This window comes from Varroa jacobsoni, unplaced genomic scaffold (assembly GCF_002532875.2).
Source record: "Varroa jacobsoni isolate VJ856 unplaced genomic scaffold, vjacob_1.0 scaffold_537, whole genome shotgun sequence".
Classification (NCBI taxonomy): domain Eukaryota; kingdom Metazoa; phylum Arthropoda; class Arachnida; order Mesostigmata; family Varroidae; genus Varroa; species Varroa jacobsoni.
The window spans coordinates 136,229-157,262 of record NW_019213439.1 but is presented as its reverse complement, the minus strand read 5'-3'; the positions used below and the strand labels follow the sequence as shown (position 1 = coordinate 157,262).

Genomic DNA, 21,034 nt, shown 5'->3' with positions numbered 1-21,034 from the left:
GGTCAAAACTATTCAACAGCAAAAAAAACTCAATAAACGATACAGAGTCATTTTTCTCTACGACAATGCCATGCCTCATATGGTAAAAATTGCGACAGCCATTTTGCGAGAGTTTGTGCGAAAGGTTTTTCTGCACACCCCATATTCTCTAGACCTCGCTCCGATAGCCTGTTCCGATTGGCAAATAAACTTGGTAGCCGTACATTTGACAATGGAGAGATACATAATTAATTTGTTGCTAAAATTTAAGTGAAATGCTACGCTTTTTGTTACTTGGAAAAAAACGAAATTACGTATGTTTTAACTTAAATCTTGTGCGTCAGGATGATACATATCATTCGCACTGCAGCATCACCCATAAAATTGAATGCCACGCAAGTAAGGACCAACCAACTCCAAAAGCTTTATTATTGCTTCTCCAATTTTTTCTTTCCTATCATGTACAATTTTAACCTAAGGGAATGTGCTCTTTTTGTAAAAAACCTATTAGTATACCGCAGGTTCATTGGTGAAGATGCTTAGAAACAGCTCGCACCAAATTCGACAAACATTTGACTCATCTGAAGTCTCGCAACTCGAAGAAATTCGCAAACGCTACTTTAGTTGAACGCAGAGCGGCACTGTTCCTCTTAAGAAAATGTTATTTAAAAGCAGAATCGTGGGTGGTTATGCTCAAGGTAATTTTTGCCTTTATGGGAGTTCTCATTACAGTCGCCATACGCTTTTGCTGGTTTTTCACTTTGCGCTTTGATCCAAGCTTAAATATTAAAATAGGAAACGTATTTGCAAACATGCATAGGACAACACATCTTCTGCTCCATACCATCTTCAATTTATTATGTCAACCTACGCATTTTGAAGTTCTTTGTATGTACAATGCTAAATCGCGATCGGATTTAAAATATGTAAGTTTGTCATAAAAGACCCTTCAGTGTCTTGACTGGTACGTATCAACGTGCATCCCCACTGGTGACCCCAAACAGCATTTAACAATCACATGTATAGTTAATGAAATCTGAAATCATAATTGTGGTTTCAGTATTTTTTGTCCTGTATAAATGGTCAAACTCCTACCTCAAACTAAATATTAATTGGCTGATTTATAAGTAATTCACGGTGCACTTTAATCATAAATGCATATGTAACAACGTTAAACGTTCTTATGTGTCAAACATAGGATATAACGCATCTGAGTATGATAAATGGAATATTTAAATTCGTTAAAAAACTATTACTTAAGGGCGCACATTTAGCCCAATGGGTAGCGCTCGTTCGGGTAGAAGAAAAACCGCGTGTATGGTTATTAACTTTTAACAAGTATCAGTAATTGATTGCAGCTTAATTAATCTGTCAAAATTTTCCGTTAATTGAAATCATATCAGTTCCTTCAACCGACATCTTGCTATTACTTGAATTCTAATTAAATCTATCTGATATTTTTAGGAACAGGGGTATAGTTTAGAAAGTTATAACCATTATTATCCTAATGCATCAGTTATCCTATTAAATTTGGCTAAGGCATGAAATCGAAATAAAAACTTTTGAATGAGCAAAGTACAGCTACTGGCTAAGAACGAGGGATGTGTTCCTGATTGATATAATTTCCATGATTAGTACCCACAGCACCTGTTTGAATTGCGTTTACACATCCTGCACCCCCCGCAGAATTAGTGTTTGCACCCTGAATGCTCTGGCCTGTTTGATAGGCAGACGCAAAGTTATGGTTGTAGTTTCCTGCCGGCGGCGTAAGGTCTACACCCATAACATTGCATACCCATCGAGCCATGTCTACCCGACGGTGTTCGGCTCTTGCTAGCCATTCGTGTCCTGCTAAAGTTTTGAGATCACCGCGTTCCGAAGGATTACGCTTCAGACACCGATCGACAAATGACTTGAACTCAGCTGAAAAGAAACCAGGTGTAGCAGGTACCGTTGGTGGGGCCTCATTTACAATATAATCGAGCAACTCAAAAATGGACATAGCCCGAGGAGGTACTACTGATGCTCCTATATTCATGCCTACAGTGGTGTCTGTATCTGTAGCGCTCCCTAACGACAGTCCAGTCGATCCTCCACCAGATCCTCCAGTACCACAATCGCCACCTGCTAAATAAATTATTTGAGGCTGTATGAGTGTCACTTGAAAGAATACTTACACGTCATTTAGGAATTACAACTTACGCTCATTTAGAATTAATATAAAACAAAACGGCGCTAAAATTATTAATTCTTGTATACAAAATAATTTTTCAGCCTTTCGCAGTCACCTTGAGCACGGTGAATTTTCGGTAAAAGATGTAGGAAAAAATTCGCCAGTACTTATCAATTAAACGCTACCGTTGCCGAGATATGATATTTTTTTTTATAAAAAAATTGGAATCCACTTAAATGATATCTCGGCTTTAAGCTTATCAATGTTTTGCGATATTATTATAAAAATCGGACCATAAAGCAGCGAGCGAGAGGTGTCTACTGACGTCGCGTACAGCGAGAGCACATTGAATAGTAGATATAATAGGCGTGGCCTATGCGTGACAGGCTAAAGTGTCTCGAAATCGCCACTTTGCACTGCGTCGGCAACGTGGAGCTGGAAGATAAATTCCTTGGTTCATCAAAGCGCTTCCATCTTTACGGCATCAACACTAGCGCGCCATTTAACGAATGTAGACAACCCACTGGTGAAAGAGGTGCAGTGGGGTAGATGCTATTAGTTTAGTGGCTTACACTTCAGAAAGCTCGAAGAAGTTAAATTAGGTGCCCCTATAATCAACTTAGTTTGGGTTGTCTTCAGCCTCCGATTAAGGATGTTAAGGTATGAGGAAGACTGTTTACTGTTCGACGGAACGTTTTTCTTACGTGGGGTACTCTAGGCTAGGGAACTGCATAACTAAAATGTCTACCAAGGCGGTAAGCTCAGCAATGAGCATCGGATCTAAGATAACAATTGATATGCATAGCTAGGTAAATTCCTCAAGAACCTAAACAGAAGTGCTTGAAATAGCCAAGAGGGCATAAATAGATATCGGCGCGAAATTCGGCATCCGTGCCAATGAATATATCCGAATTGATAAAATAAACTGTATGGTTGAGGGATAATGACACGTTCACGGTTATTTAAGCTTTGAGCGAGCAATTGTGGAATGCTTGCGCCGCCTAACAAAAAAAGTCGAATTGGGCTACTTCAATATATATTCAGTGGTGAAAACAATAGGCCTGAGAAAAACTTTTTGTGCGAAACAATATAAAGGCTCCTCCTTAAAGAATAATTAAATAATATAAAGAAATTATATCAACAACGATTTAAACTTTTTAACACATGTCTTATAAAGGCAGCGATATATATAATATTGATGTCGAATGTATCGACAGAGGCATCAATCACGTACAAATTTAATCACCGTAACTCCTACTCGCTTCGAGCATGACTTGACTAATACTAATTGCTCACAAATCAGGTTCGAAAATTCCTCGTCTAAAATTGCAAGTGACAATACAAACCGTGAAAGAAGCGATCTTAACCCATGCAGATTTGTTGAAGCCTCTAAAAAGTTTTACTTTAAGGATAAAACCGGGTCAAAAAATTTAGAAGGTGCAAAAAGGCGCGAGATCTATCTAGGTGATTCAATATAGTCTCTATTGAAATTTCTCGTCTCGTTTCATGGAAATCTTCCTTAGTTTTTTTATAAGCTAAAGAACGACTGGCAACACTGCAAACCGTAAATCTCTAGCACCCAAAGAAGTTCATAATCTGTGGAGATCCATCCGACGCAAACACACAGGACAATAGCTAATCATCGCGCATAATCTGAAGACAGAGCTTTTGCCTCCGCCTTTAGGGGCTAGATAGCTAGAGATTTGTTAAAGGCTTTACTTTAAAAAGAACTAGCTCCTTTTTTGGAATAGTAACAATGACTGAAAACGACAAGCCGTTGTAATTCATTTCGAACATCATGTACCATGCAGATCATTAGTGTTTTCTCATTGCTATACTGGTCACTGCTGTACTCACCCGCCTGCTGGTTTGTCGAGGAAGTAGAAGAACCTGGTGTCGCCGCCCCAAAAATGGCTGCTAATTCTCTGTGGTCTGGCGGTGGAATGGGATATCTGCCAATCGCCATTTCAACAAGCGATAATCCAAGCGACCATATGTCTGACTGAACTGTATAGTGAGTTCCCTGGAGCCGTTCTGGAGCCATATACGATCTGCCAAAAAATAGCATATAATAATATAAATTAATAATTAAAACAATCATTCGGAACAAAAGCTGAGACAGCTTTGAAGGATTCCCAGAAATTAAAAATGCCAAAAACTTAAACAAAAGCAGAGCATCTGGTTATATATACCAAAATAGACCAGCTATCCAAGGTGACCTCCCTTGTTCTACGCGGCATATAAACGGAGTGCTCAAAACTGCCTGTGTATCAAAAATATTTTCTACAAGGCTAACCACACAACTAGTTCTAATGTTCAAAAAATACTTAGCAATTAGTTTTTTTTTTGTTTTGTTAAAAAAAACTCTCTGATGGTGTCGAGTCTTCCTGGACTTTCAGTTAGTTTTCATAATGTGTTTTTATAGGTTATGCTTTTATAATTATTTGTGCCGGAACCACGCGATTATCGTATATTTGTTATGCATACCAGCACTTGATTCCCAAAGGATGGTCCGGCAATTGAATATTGATAACAATTCACGGTTGCGTTCCACTAATTATATCCCTTATCGTTCGGTCTCAGAGTAGAGCTTGGCTTAACTGTTGATGCCGGTAGCAATAGAATTTAAGAAAAGCGATCGGACCATTTTCCTAGACGCGCTGTCTGTCGCGGGGTTGCCTGTCGTCTAGGTAAGCAATTATCCCTACTTGGGTTAGTTCTTTTATTCAGCGGCAGGAGTTTCTTGTCACACATCACAATGAGGTGTAGAAAAACAATAGGAGCGATGTCCGCTATTAGAAATCATATCTTTTGTCAACCTTTACTGCCCTTCGCTTATACAACCGCAATATATAACCCCAATAAATGTCTTCAATATAAGGGATCTCATAGGAACACCCTTCTTTCGCAAACTTGAAGCAGCTCGGCTGAAAATTGCCTATACCAGACGCGTCCTTGGACTTTCCTGGACGGCACAAGCTTACATTCTCAAAGGGTTGTCCCTGTACACAGATAACTTAAAATGACGCTCTAATGAAACACCCCTTCCTTTCACAAATGTCCAGCCAAATAGGAGAATAAGTTCATGGAAGCTGACGCAGTGTGTGAACTAAGTTATATACAGATACGTCCCGATGCGGTTATAGTATGATAGATTTTATGTTTCTCGACGTCGCCAGCTAACCTCCCTAAGAAAATTATCATTTTCACTGGGCCCAGAAAGCTATTGCTGATCCCTCCAGAATAATTATGAGAATATATTTATACAAATGTGTGTAAGGTGTAGTGTACAAAGGTGTAGTGTAGCACTTTTTGTGATCCACCTGGTAAAGAGTAATTCCTTTTACTGTACTAAATGCTGCAGTATAATTAATTCGTTTCTCACCAAGTGTTTTTACAAAAACTATTCATTTTACATAGTTTTCTTTTTCGCCCTTCAAAAGCGACGGCTATCCGAATATATCTTGATAGTCGTAAAACTTCAACTATGTGTATTAAAGTACACCATTCATATCAACGAGATGTCATATGGATAATAGCTTGAAGGGACTGCTAAATGCTTGAAGTTTTAAACCGCCATAAGGCATTACTCAATTAGAATATTATATCCTTTATCCTGTTTACCAGACACCCGTACCGCAGGCAATTCTTACATATCTAGGATACTTCTTTGTAGTTTTATACATGATGTTTTTTACTGCAGAGTTTTCTTGTACAGCCAAACATAGTAAACAGAGGTTGTTGCTATGTGCACAAAGAGAACTATAGCCGAGTGCGGCTTGCGCTGTTTAAAAAGTATCTTGGATCAGAAAAGTACGCTTTTCTTGATTTTGAATACGACGAGGATCACTTCGTTATTTTTCGAAAAAGATAAATGTTAGAAGAGCCTATACTGCTGGGCCCAAAAAATATCTGGAATCTGTTATAACTGTACACCCAATTCTTAGTCGTAGATCCCATGCCGAATTTGATGAATTTATTTCGTAGATCTCCTCTATTTTCTCGAAGCTTTCTTCCTTGACGTGTTTCTTAAACTTTGGAAAACAGTCACAAGGGACTGGAGAGGCAAAAGAAAGATCGAGCTTATCGAGTTTACGCAGCGACGATAAACAGATCAGTTGTCATCATGAAAAATGAACGATTTGTTCTCTCCGAGTATTAACCTATTTGGCCCTAATATGTTAATTTTACACAATATATTCATAGATTTTTGGTATTCCTTTCAAAATAACATTACTTAGTAATAGTGAAACCACCCAGCATGTATTCACAAGCAAAAGAGCATGGCTAGCAAAGAAGGCAATGAAAAGAAACTTTACTACCACTTGTGGGCACTTGTTTTCACTCTCGATACAGGATATAGTGCACGCTCTTTGATACATCATTTTCGCTATTGGCTAAAAAATGAAGCACGGCTGGCTGAATATGCATATATGCTGCCAGTTACTTTTGTAAGCCTTTCCTCTCTCCTAGTATATGTCTAACAGCACGATTCATACAGTAACACAACAATCAAATATATGGTATGTTACCTCGCAAAATCGATAATTGTTCATTCATATGTCTCCTAAATTGCAACATGCATGGGCTTGAAAAAATCAAAAGCTCACGCCACAGGTGTCAAAACTGCGTCAGTGCTCAGTGTGTCAGATTCCTCTGTAAGGGAATTAGGGGGCAGCAACCCGCATGATATTTGTCACAATTTCGCCCGCATCTACAGCAACTCATGAAAGCGCCTGTACATAATTTTGTAACAAAAGCCGTGCGTTACGAAACCAGTGATAGGGTGACATTTTGGGCGGTGATGGTTTGCGATAGTTTGTCCAACTCTTGTTTCTTGTCGGCTTCGTGTTTAAAAGTTCGCGAATTTCGTGTCGGTAAACTTCTGCGTCCATTTTCTAAAATACTAGGAAAAACAGTCGGCTGCTGGAAACCTGAAACGACATCTTAGATCCCGGATGAACCGCGAAGCGTCAACAGGTTCATTTTGCCGTACGATGAATATTCAAAACACGCTTCAAAACGGAAGCTTGGAAGGGTACGTCCAAATATCTTATTGTAAAATCTATTATATCAAACGGCGTGGCTCCAAAAACATCAGCCTGTATTTTTATTATAGACGTAATTGAAATAAAAAGAAGCATAAACTTTTCGGGTCCTCACACGCCTACCAGATCTAGTAGAGAAGGATACAGGGAGTGTGTTAATGTGTGATTAAATGTGTGTTAATGTACACTAAAGATCTGCATCACATTTTACAGAACTCTACAAAATAGAAATATCAGTGTTCAAGTTTATAACGTACTTGAAAGAATCAAACGTCTTCTGATTTAAAAGTGAGTCTGAAAAACACTTATATTAAAGAATATGAATCCATTTAGAGCTGTCAACTTATATGTTTGAATCAATAGAAATGATGTATTTAATTAACAGCAGTGACTGTGTATAATGCAGCATGTTGTTACTTCGTAAAATACTAAAGCAACAAACCACTATAATTACATACTAAACGCGGTATAAAACAAGTAATAAAAACGGGAAAAAGCAAACGTTTTACGCCACTGCGCACTAAACAATGCAATGTGTTCAGAAGTATGACAATATCCACTAGCGCTAACAATAAATGGTATGAACTGTCACGCTACAGCAAAGAAAACACAACTGACCTGGTTCCCACGAAGGAATTAGCCATCGAATCGATTAACTGACCGGATACTCCGAAATCGCAAAGTTTAATCTCACCGCTTGAATTAACAAGGATATTTGAGGGTTTGACGTCGCGATGCATGATCTGATGTTTCTCCCTAAGGTAGCTAAGACCCTTGAGAACGGACATCGTGACCTAGATAATCAGCAGATGAAATGGGAATATTTTAATTGATTAACATAGATATGTCTGCCCAGTTAATCATAAAAGCAATACTTTACTAGTTTTATTAAGAATACTATTAGAATGTACAAAAATAAGAAGTACTTATTTGAGTGCCTTAAATAATAAAAGGTTGGCATAAGAGAAAAGAGTGTATCCCTAATAAAACGCTCATGCTTCAAACCAGGTTGCTTCTTGAATTTAAAAAAACTAATTAAGCGTAAACTGGTAACTAATAGTATTCATTTTTCATGTCAGACTTCAATGCATGAATAATCTTGAAACATTTCTTGTACTAAAAACTAACAGTTCGACTTATACTGCAAATAGGCGCTAGATCAAATTGAACGCAAGGAGGTTTATTACTTTTAGACTTCATGAATTAATTCAGAACGAATTCATTTTGATTAAAATAATATTTATTTAGTTTTATATATTAATTTGCATTAAACTGATAGTACCAACATTCTTACAGGTCACTGTGAATTTTCTAAATAAACAAAGTATTTTAATATGGTTCCATTTTGTAAATAAGTTATATTTTTCCATGTCAGCGAAACCACGTTACATTCATTTAAATATTTTTAAACAAAAAACAATAAATAAATAAAAATCTTAAAAGCACCTAGTAAGTTAGATAGAGATTAAAACAAATCTAAATATGTCTGTGGCTAGAGTACACTAATAAGGGAAGCTTGGTAAGGTTAAGCATGTGTACTTTTTGTTATGGTTCTGTCACCGAAAATTGCCGAGTGTTTTCAACTTTTCAAACCTAGTAAAATATTAGCTAATGCTCGAAGTGGAGAATTCTAAAAACTCGACCTGCGGGAGCTTTTAAAAATAAACTAATGAGCTGCTAATGATTGTGTTAGCCAATGCTAAGTTGTTTAATCTTCAGATAAGCATATCTTTTTCTGCAAATCTATGTCGTATATGTATCGTTGGATATTTTGCAAATAAACAAAGAATCTTCATTTACATTACAACGACGCCTGATTGACACATAGTTTACCACAAACCCACAAGTGTGAGTAAAGCGCATGAGACCTTAGGATCAAAGGAGGAAAAACCTCTTAACTAAGTGTTGCATCTAATCATTCTGATGCTATAGATTTGCAGATTAAGCGAGTTATTTTTGTCACTTTAGTGTTGATGATTGATTGTGATATACGTTTAGGGAGAGGTATAGGTATGGATCGCACGTTTATTGCATCCAGCAAGAAACACGGTCACTACTTTTAATATTAGCAGCAAAGAGGATAAAGATTTCAACGGGCCACGTGTCAGGATAGCTAGGACATTAAGTCATGGTTCATGAACTTCTTTTGAAACATGCTTCAAATGGGACGTAGACATTGTGCTAGATCAAATCAGTCAAAGTAATGCGAAGCAGTTCGACAAAATGTATCTGAATCTGCATGATTTTTTTACAATTTGAATTTTTAAAATTGAAAGAAACATATAGAGACTTAAAACATGGTTCACTTATAGGCGATTATATTGTGGTAGCTCGTTGGCAGGTGGCTTATAATGAATGACCTACTAAGCAGTAGAGTAACAATTATGTGTTTGACTAATTGAAAGCAGTCCATCATTCAAAGTGCCTAAAAAACTGGACAGCCAAAATTAAAGAATTTACATTTTACAAAATATTTAAGGAAATACATTAGGCAGTTTCTAAGTAACCTCATTTTTACAAATGTTTAATATTTAAAATAATTAATTTTAGAAATACAAAACGGTTACCTTTCCAAGTACATCCTCTGGAATGCGGTGCGCCCTTCGTAGTACAAGATCAAGGGATCCTCCGTCCATGTATTCCATACACACATTGATTTCACCATCACTGTAGAATGATCCGTAGAAGCCTACAATATGCGGAGAATTACACTCGTCCAGCACCTACGCAAACATTTGCAAAACCATATTATATCTTTTATATACAAAAAAAACAGGTACGTCACAAAAATGGGTGCAGATTCTCTGCACCCAAGACTTCTAATTCTATAACGCCAACTCTATTTTAAGCTTCATATATACTCATATATTATCTAGTCTTTATATTTTTTGCTAACTATTCAGTAAGTAAGCTTGGCTTTATAAAGAAACTCTGCATTGAAAATCTTAAGTCGTAGAAAATTATTTTTAAATTCGATAAAGAATAATACTCTAGCGACTTAACCTATGTGCACTAGAAGACAGTGCTGCTCAGCGCGATGGCGTGAAATATTGGGTACGAAAATGTTGCAGGTTGTATTGGAAAGCATCACGTAGTGTACGTCAAAAAACCAAGCGTTTCCTTTCTTTTGGAATAGGCTAGGTCTATAATGTTGGTCTTATTATATCGTTTAACGACCAAGACGTTTGTTTCTAAATGCATGCGTTCAGAAAATTAGCACTTAGTATCGACCATTCGCTTATAATTTGGCGGTAATAGAGCTCATAACTTTACTTGCCCGTAACCTTATTAACGCGTCTCGTATACACACCATACAGAAAATGAATATAGTATTAATATGATGACGAATAATGAATACTGTATCATAATAAAGTATCTTTAAACACTCAGGTTCGGCACTACTGTGTTCTGTAACATCATGTTTTTAGTGTCCAGAGCAGAAGGCGTTGACTGAACGGCGTGTGGCTACAAATTATTTAAATGAGGAGTAAATCAATACTCAACCACAGGTCCGGTTAACAACGACAAATACTAATTCGGTTAATAGTTCGTCGTGTAAACAAACTATTTTAGGTTTCCCATGTTACCAGTATTTTTTTTTGGACTTAGCGGGAGGGTACTATCACCATCGCCACCACTACTGCCATACTTACCGCCATAGAACATCAAGCAAAGCATTTTAGGGACAATCGTTTCTACTGCATATTTAGTCTCCAAGTTGACATTTGCAAATAATAATGGTTGACATTTTTGATCTTCGGATTTATTTTTGCTTTACCTCTGTGTCTGCTTTATGAACGTATTTGAGCGAGACACCAATAGGACTAGGTTAGTGACATAAAATCAACTACACATTTAAAGTAGAGTTCAAACGCTACTTGAAAATATGATCAATTAAAGCTAAAACCCTAAAAATTATTAAAAAAAAACCTAAAAAAAAAAATTATCATGTCATACGAGATCGATGTGATTGTTTTTCATTTTTAAACGCGCGACGTGTCGTGTCTGGAAAGTTGTGGGACATCTACGTGGCTTCTTCATCTTGTTTTAAGTTATTTAGCTCTAGAGTAGTGAATGGCTGGCTTGTAACTTGTTTTGTGCACCTTCTTTTGCTTCAGGTACCTTCATCAGGACCATTCCATTCCGATATTTTTCAAGTATTCTAATCTAATCGAATAAGTTTTTCTTCCACTTAATCGTTTTTCCCATTGGAATATTATGCACTGTGTTAACTCGTCATCGGCAGCTGTCTTTGTTTTGGCTTATTTCTGTCTACAAGGTTGAGATCTTGTGTGCGTGTCTGAATATTACATTTTAGCTGTGCCTCATAAGTACCTGCTCCAGACAACATGTTCCACGGCATAAAGATACGTAATGCTTAATACCTTGAGTTTTGACTTCATGTCCTCTTTTGGACCGCCAGCAGTCATTTCCAATAAAACTTCTTATGCTCCCTCTCGAGTGTTAACCAGAGAGCATTCTTGTCTCTTAAACTTGTACTTTAAAATTAATTGATATTCATCTATTATATGCTCACAGGATTAAAATGCAGCGCAAAATTAATCTTCCTGCTATATGCATAAGTCCTACTTTTAATAATTCTTCCTGTCTCCTCCATTTGTCTAGTCTTCTGTTTTTAAAGGTAGGCAGTAGCTTGCCTGAATGGCTTATTTTACCTATCTTCTGCTTTTTATCACGTTTGATTATTTTATCTATAATACAGGTATTGACTTACATGTCGCCCTTGGTTTACTTGGTTTACATGTCGCCCCTAAAAAATACGTACATCTTTCGTTTGCCCATAATATGACTTCGGACGTTGAACAACCTTAGCACATGGTAGTTGTGTAGTAAAATCACTTCGCTTTTTATATGTGGTGCATATGAAATCCATTATGTTTTTATTTTTTAAAATCAGCCCCACGCCCTTCTTCATAACCTAATCTTGGAAACTGTAGTACATATTCTTTATATCAAAAAAATAAACCTCATTTTTTGGCCACTTGTTAACTTTATTACTCTTAGTCTACTGGCAGTGTGTCTGCGTATCTTCGAACCGCGATGCTTGTTTGATTTTACTGTGTATCTCTTTAGGTTATAGCTTTGTGGAGTGGCAGTTATTACTTATCATTATCTGCTGAAAAGAACATTTCAGATATTTTTCTTATTTTTAACATAGCTTTTTTTTACATACAGCCTCTGCGTTCGCTGTTTCCCCGTAAAATTCAGTGCAGAGACTTATGGAGGGAAGCTTTTGTTCAATCAGACTAAAATTTCTAAAAACCATCTGCATAGATTGAGAAGAGCTTTAAACCAGCCTTCCACTGTTCTAGGTGCGGTCGAGTTGGAGCTATGGAAAACGAAGTATAAGAGCCACACAGATATTACTACCTACTGAAAAAAGCATCTCACCGGTTTAGAGAAAAACAAGCACGTAGATTTGGTGGGTTGAATGGGTTGAGTTGACTCGTTTATTCAATACATTAATAGTCTATAAGCTGTAAAATTCTTCGCTTTCTAATTCCACCTAGTTAAAATATATCGTCCGACTTTAGCAGTGTCCAGTGTTTTCCAACTATTAGAAGCTGTTGGCTTTTTTTGGCTTTAAATACATCTACTTCAAAAAACGTTTAGACCCTAGCTGAGGTGTGATTAGTGACGTATTGCGTAGTAATATGCCTAGCTCCAGTTGTGTAAAAAATTCGGCTACTTAACGTTACTTTTACAACTCAATTATATATTGTGGGCGATTGCTACTGCGAAGATTTTGACGAATTTCAAAATAACATTTGGGGAGGAGTCAAAAAGTTTAATTTTGGAAAATAATTAAAATCATTAAATTGCAAGCTACAAAACGCTCCAATAACTGCCATTTTTAAACATGTTTTTTCAATTTAGACGTCTGATATACTGCATTATTATATAACATACCTATTATCACTAAGTGTAATACCAGCTTGATGGTCCATTTAATTCAATTGATTAATAGGGTGTTGTGGGTATTGAGGTATACCTTAAGCTCGCGGATGATCTGGTTACGTATAGCAGGCTTCACTTCAAGGTGAATCATTTTGCGTGCCATTATGAGACCGGATGGCCGGTGAAGAACCTGACATGAAAAATTAACTTATTTAAGAATCTATTTACTTTAGGGTGCTCAATGTCTACGGGTATTCTTCTAAGTACATACGAATACCATGGGTCCTTCTTTTAATTATACTCAAAATTACGAGCCTTCTCCAGCTCTTGTAGGACCTCTGCAATTTCTTGACATTGGTACATAATCGAGCGAACTACTTTCGCACTATGAAAGTCAAAGAAACACACGTAAATAACACATGGATTCTCCATTATTTCGTTTTTGAAGTAAAAACGTTTTTTCGTTTCTTAGGCTGCTACAAATATGTGAATAAATACTTGAAATCACTTCATCCGCGTTAGTATTAAGAGCTTACCCCCCACTAGAATATTTAGTCGAGTGAACATTGCTGATTATCTCAGGATTTCTTAAAAGACCATGATAAACATCTGCTAACGCCGAAATTTGAATCAGCGATAGCCAATTATTCAAGATTATCATGGCAAAGCATTCAAAAAGGCGCGTATTAAGTACCCAGAGCACGCCGTTGTTTCAAATTCACATGACCGAGGGAAAGGATCATTAGGAAGAGAGTGTTTAGACTTTAGCGAACTTCCTAAGCGAAACTAAGCAAAAAACAAATCCTAAAGCACGTAACAGAGATTGGATCGTCGGATAATTCATAATATTCATATAGTATATATATTTATAATACAAAAGTAATTTATAATATTTTAAATTCTATACATATTTTTATCAATATCATTAGGAATATTACTGTTGAATTTTCCGAGTAGTGAATGTCTGACAGCTGATATTGAAAAAATCTGTATAGATAGCGAAATATGACTAAAAAAATATTTAACTATTCCTGTAATCTTGATACTAATTTTTCACATTGAGTCGACATAACAGGTTTTGTCATGCTGGGTTCTTTTGAATATTTTCTGCTATCAAATAGTAATAAATCAAATTTTTTGCACACCGAATAGAATAAGAGAATCAAACATAAACAGTAATAGCTTTAAGATTTAACGCAAGTATATAGATAGAGAAATTAGATAATTACTTTTGTGACGACTCCGCCATTTCCAGCTCCGAGCTCACCAAGACTATCGAAGTCTTCTGGGCAAAGATCCTTGTCTTTTCCCTTGACTCTTTGTTTTTGGAAAAGAAAGTCGGCTAGTCGTGTGCGTTGCTTTTCGTCTAAATCTAAACCCTCAAGACTTCGACGTACAGCATCCACCTAGAAGGTCGATAGCAGTATGAAACAGAAATAAGCCTAATATAAATGGCTAAAACACGTAATTGTACTTGTTGTCGTAAAATTGTAAAAAACGGCCAGTGATGCTTGCGCTACGCAAATAATTAAGAAAGAGACCCTTTTAATAAGCTCTAAACCACCTGTAACCTTAGGGTTATACCACGGTACCTCAAAAAAATATGTTAGCTGGGCAGCACGCCGCAACTTATGGTGCTGATAATATTGTTATTAACAATAACACAAAAGCTCCCCATTTTGTGCCCCTGATAAAATTAAAGAAGTCAATAAATATCTAGATACAAACTAGCGATTATAGAGCGCTATAAGTCGATTATAAACAGAAAGGGATACTTAGCATATTAATACTCGTGATATTGCTGTTGAGAATTTCAGTGCATAACAATTAGGAACGTGTTCAAATTTGTTGGATCAATTGAACCTCAACCAATATAGAGTGGTTGAATCGAGTAACGATTTCACTAAGGAGATCACTGTGATATAAACGCCTGATTAGTGTCAAGCATCTACACCACATAGATAATACAAAATACTATTAGTGCTGATAATGATGACGATAATCACAAAATATATCTACGTAAAAAAATTATCTGAGCAATTATCATTCGCTAACTTAGTTCAGTTCACAGTTATTTAACTCAAAATTGTACTATTCTTATTAGCACAAACAACACATGAATATTGTTTCTGCAGTGAATGCAACCTATAAGATTATTATTTTGCCAATGCAACGCTCGTATTGATAACTTCTATAAAAGGTAAATCATTACATTAAAGTTACTAACAAAGTCTGATTTTTCGATATCGATGAATAGAGACACAGCCGTATTTGCAGAGCCGCACTGCCGGTCATGCCCCATTTGATAACTTACTACCACAGTATTCGACAGCAAAACGCCTGCAAATGCAGTTTAAGCATGAATGTGACAGAGGTTGGCAGTTTTTTTGCTCTATAGGAAAACGCTGAGAGGAAACAAGAACTTATTTGCCTAATAGTAAGAGAGGTGGCTGATTGAGAACACTCCTCATGCATAACTCAGAGTTGGCTGTGGTCCAGCTGGAGATTATGAGAGCTTCCTTTCAAAGCATTCTAGTGTCGGAGAATCCACTGCCCGTTGAAATTCCATAATACAACAGAATCTGTACTGGAGAACATTAATCACGCAGAAGGCGTCTTCAGTAAAATAAAATTATTGGATTGTATAACAAAAATACAGTCTTAATACATGTCTTGAATATATTGTTTATCGATTTTACGGAAACGTTCGGCTTTGGATCAAGAACTGTAATTTGAGAAAAGACAGCCAGTCCGGGTGTCGTCTTGAGGCTTTTGGAAATACTTGAGGTTATATTTTGAAGGACGTTGCCTTAGTCTACGGTGACATCGAGGAATGACCAGGTATTTAGAAAAGTATGAGATGAACTCAGGAAGAGAACCTATTCTCTCTGCCTTTCTTTGTTCCGATCAATGGTCTTTGAGCTAAAATTAAAAGTGGTATCTGTTCGTATATATGATTCCCTGCAAGAATTTAGTACTGTTGTTAAGTAAAAACAGGTTTACTTTCTGTAGGCCACAACGACATTGACTAATTATGTGAAGGAAATTAGTTCGCAAATATATACGTAAGACGAAGTAATGAAACTTCGTTGAGAAGAGGCACCGGCAGCCATTAATAAGCTAAAGCTGGAAACGAAACAACTTTTGCAACACATTCATCTATCTCGAGGGTCCCTTTGTCAGCCATAGTTTATTCAATTAACACAATTAACAAAAAAAAAAGGTATGATAGACCTTGGTGGCATCCACCTCCATCCTATCTTAATAATTTTATAGTTTACTCAATTGGAAGGTGCCTCTTACCGCTGCATACAAAAATTCGAGTAATTAGAAAACATTTTTTCTCAATATACCTATCGGCGCAGGACGAAGTAAAATCTAACCCACTCAGGGATGTCACTTTTTATCATCAAGTCATCATTTTCGTTCAAGACGTTAGACCTTGTAGAAACATACGTGTATGAAAGATTTATCAGAGAATAGAAAAAAAGTGGCGGACATTGGCTTCATAAACAACCACCATAGCCGGAGAGATGTTTACAAAAATAAATGATATGTAGTTACTGCTCTTTCCATGTACGGCTTTCACTAAAAGAATTGTAAGATATAGGAATATCATAAAGTAAGGGTAACTGTAAATAGTGTGGTCATATCTGCTCTTGATGTCATGCCGATGATTAATACCCTAGCACGTAGGTGAACAAGGGTAGGCGTAGATTCACAGCAATATAGTTTAAAAGACTTTATAAAATAACATGTTATAATATGCTATCAATGCTCAGTGGTTTGTATTATATATTTGGATAGGTAATTAAAAGCATGCAAAATATGTATGAAGACTTTATGCAACTTTATTTGTGAAACGTCTTGCCTTATCATTAATGACATATTAAAGGGCGTGAGGTTATATGGGACAACGATTACGCGGGTCACTTCGTCTTATTCTATCAAAAAAACGTTGATTTGAAATGTTTTATTTTCCGTGTTTTACGTTCGATACTTGAGCCGTCAGGCATTACGTAAGATGGCTGACTCCCGGCACGAAATGAAAAAGCAGATTCAAACTCAGACCACTACATGTCCTTAAATTTAGCAATCAACGTTGTCCACTACCCTATCACAAGGACATTAAATATATATACTACTAGATTTTAAAAATTTTTAAATATGTCAAGAATGCATTGCGATTCGCGTTGCTGGGTTTGTCCGAAGCAAACTGCAGGTCTTATGCTTTATAGAAGTCACCGCATCCTGCAATATTACACGACCAGTCCTGGGTGATATATGGGGCAGGATGAGGTAAAGCTATATGAGCCAGCCTTATTTCGGGCTAATATGAAATAAAATGTCATTGCTTATTACACAGAGTAATTACAACAACTAAATTGTCTTACGACACAATTCATCGTAGTGGGCACACGCAAAATGCAACATCTAAATTAGAACGTTTCTATGTTTTGCGTCTATAGTGTATCTGAATAAAAACTATGTTTGATAGTCAGTTTCATTCAATATTATCATAATTTACTGCTCGCAAATCAATTCGGGAATTTAATCGCTTAGAAAGTTATTTTCAGAATATTCCTTCTGTAATCCACAAATAATACTTTATTAATTACTGTTTGTGCGTGAAAAGGTTTTGGTGGTTATGAGTCAATAAAGATGTTGCTTAAATACGCTACATATAAGAAATTCTAACAGAATTAAGTTTTCATACCTTACCAAAGGTTTGAGGAAGACAAGGGCTTCAAACGACTAAAAAGTCCACAAAGAGCAAAAAGCTTTAAAAAAAATTAATCATTAGAGCTTATCTAGACGACTCAATTAGCAATTAAAATTTCGCTCTCCAAGGTGGCCGTTAATATCTACACAACAAATCCAGGCGTATACAAAATAGACCTTTTGAATTACTTTTTGAGCCTTTTAAATCTAAAACCTGATGATACTGTTCACCAGATTTTTCAAAAATTGCATAAAAATTGCCAATAGCGTAGATTGTTGATTTCCGGCAAAAAGAAAGTTTTTGATCAATGTATGGACCGGATAATAGCTCATTTTTGCCAAAATTGCAAGAGCAACGCATTGTTTTCCATAATGGCTAGTCTTTATTTTAATGAAAACAGGATGCCTTTCGGCACCAAAGTGCCGAACAAATGCATGCCTTTATGACAAACAGGCCGCCAAAGCTTGCTTCAATTCGGGTGCCATATCTTGTATATATGTATAGAAATTTGATACAAATGTATTGTTTACTTATGTAGCACCCTTCTAAAATTTTTTTTGGAGGAAAATACGTTTTGAAGGAGAACGCTATCGCCAAAATGGCTTAAACACTGTATCCTGTTTTTCAACGCTAGATAATGTGCGTTAAACGATCATTTAAAACAACCGATTTTAGTACCTATGTTAGTATAGAAGCTAGTGCTTCTAAAGAACAACTGATATCACAATTATTAGCTCGTTTTGTACAACATGTTGTAGTGATTGCTGACTCAAAGTGGTATGTACATACGAAAAAGACGAATGGAGACAAAAAATCTCGAAAGAGTACAAAAAGCAGCTGCTTTTTTGCACACATTTTTTATCAGGAAGACAGCTAACGAGTTTAGAATGAGCAAGTTTTCCTTGCTAATCTTAAAACTGTGTCATACAGTTTTACTTCTCTAATGTATTTAATCAAAGCAAGACATCCTTTATTTGACAGTAATAAACCCTACAAAACCTATTGCGCGCGAAGGAACGAAAATGGCTGCTCAAGTGACGTTACAAGGTCATGAAATTCTTGCTACAATGCTTGTTTTTGTGTAAGCAAAAATGCAGTTCCGTCGTATTTTATGTTTTCTAAAGTACACTTCGAGAAGCACATGATAATGGATGTACCACTTGAAATCCAAGGTTTTCCAAACCCGTCTGGGGAGATTATCAAAAAAAGAATTCGGAAATTTCCTAAAATGTTTCGTTGCCACCATTCGTAGTTGCCTGGAAAGGCCATGTTTGCTAATTGTGGATAACCACGAGATTTACGCAGGCCTGAGTGTGCTCATGTTGGCTTTGGAGAATGGCGTTCATGTGGTTACACTTCCTCTATATTGCTCGACTAAGCTACAATTCCTAGGCAGCCCTTCGACCATTAAAGACTCCGTACAGCTCAGCAGAACTTTGCTACTACTTACGGTAAGATCTATGATGTTAGAATGGGCAAAAAGAAATACGTATGAAGCATTACAATAACAGGCATTGCTCACAATGTTTGTCATTTGGTTTTGAAGGACAGGTATCTTTTTGCTGAATGAAAATGTATTCGCAAAAAATGACATTTCCTCTAATAGCACAGGCTGATAATTAATTGAGGCCATTAAGGAGCCACCCACTGTCGTTCTTACAAAGTAGCCTGCATCGTTGAAAATAGAGACCCTATTACGAGCAGCTGCATAATCAATTACCAATCTACCCAAAAAGAAAGAAACAAAGCTCATTGATCACCCGTAAATCTCATTAAAAGAATATTAACATCTCCGTTTTTGAAAAGATAGGTTCAGCTGTCCGCTGGGATTAATTACATTCAACTATACTGTTCAGACACTATGCAAGGCTTTGTAAACATGTAAGCAATAATAGTATTCAATGTGGGAGCGGAAGGGCAGAGTGCTTAAGGTTTTGAAAATAGGACCGAAAGTTTGCGGTTAACGAGGAGAAACAAATTTTTTAAAATGCACTACGATAAGCTAATTCATATTGCTACAGCTGAGACGGAACTATCATCGGACAAGTACCGATCTGAATGAACGCTGGAAAAAGAGGCAGATAATGTCCTGCTAGTTGGACGACACTATAATGATCTATTTATTGCCGTCGCTAAAGGAACAGGCGAGCGAAAGCATAAAACTGCAGCCAAGTACACTTTAACAGGCGGGTTCGCTATTTCGGCTGTAAGACCATTCATGTCGACACACTGGGGTTGTTCCGATATGAGGCTAAATAATAATTTGCGGCAGATTTCTTGGGAAACGAGTGAATGCTGCAAAGCCAATCACCTCGCTTGCAGAATTGCGGAAAATTAAACTCCCCGATCTATCATTTGTTTTCGGTTTGGCCTGGTAATTTTGCTACAGATACAAAGATGCGACTTTGTTTAAAGCCGTACTGTTCTTTAGGAAGTTTCTGATATTCAGAGCCAGTTTTCAAATTTGCCCAGGCAAAGATTTTTGAAAGATTATTTCAAGTAGCGAAGAGATAGAGCTGGACGATCACAAAAAATGTCAGAGCTACTTGACACTATGTTTAAAATTTGGCACGACGTGGTACTCTTAACGTCTTGGGGAGCGTACTATCATAATATTATTTATAACAACGGCTATGTCAGGTCAACGCAGTAACTGACTACAGTGTCATAGGACAAATTTCATGTTAGTTGTTGCAGAATGTAATATAGGCAGAAACATAACTCAGATATATTCACTTGAAGTAAGGTCGGTTGCGAGGTTTTACTACAAAAAGTTATTCAATAGTTCAAGGTAACTTCAATATATCATATTGATAATTTTATGACGCTTGTGTATTTGTATTAATGATGGGCAATACTATTCCACGAAAATGCTGTGTTGCAGTGCCAGAATTATCCGAAACCGAGTTTAATTAACGTTACCTAAAAATGTTTTAATACATTCAGAATTATATTTTGGTTTAATTAAGTGTAACTACGGGTCTTATTACTGTGCATATTTACGATCCGCGAGGATGAATGGCGCTCATTAAACGTCGTAGTAAAAATATAGAATCTTGCGTAAGATCAATTTAAATGTGCACAAGTGTTACAAGATTATAATTATACAAACGAGCGAAAAATAAACAATGTCATAAGATCTAGTTTATTTTGAACATCAGCGTCAAGAGCTAAAGTGTTTCGACTTCCACG

The 21,034-nt window shown here is 36.6% G+C and overlaps 1 protein-coding gene across 1 annotated transcript in view; it reads right to left on the bottom strand.

Moving 5' to 3' along the window:
- Positions 1–810: 810 nt before the first annotated feature.
- LOC111261252 (dual specificity mitogen-activated protein kinase kinase 1) overlaps positions 811–21,034 on the bottom strand; it is a 31,198-nt gene continuing 10,974 nt past the window's right edge. Inside the window, exons 4-9 of the mRNA XM_086968623.1 lie at positions 14,349–14,525; positions 13,214–13,309; positions 9,768–9,923; positions 7,819–7,994; positions 4,010–4,203; positions 811–2,106 (exon numbers count right to left, since the gene is read on the bottom strand). Coding sequence (XP_086824749.1) covers positions 1,568–2,106; positions 4,010–4,203; positions 7,819–7,994; positions 9,768–9,923; positions 13,214–13,309; positions 14,349–14,525 — 1,338 coding nt within the window. The 3' untranslated portion in view covers positions 811–1,567. The remainder of the gene's footprint in view (positions 2,107–4,009; positions 4,204–7,818; positions 7,995–9,767; positions 9,924–13,213; positions 13,310–14,348; positions 14,526–21,034) is intronic.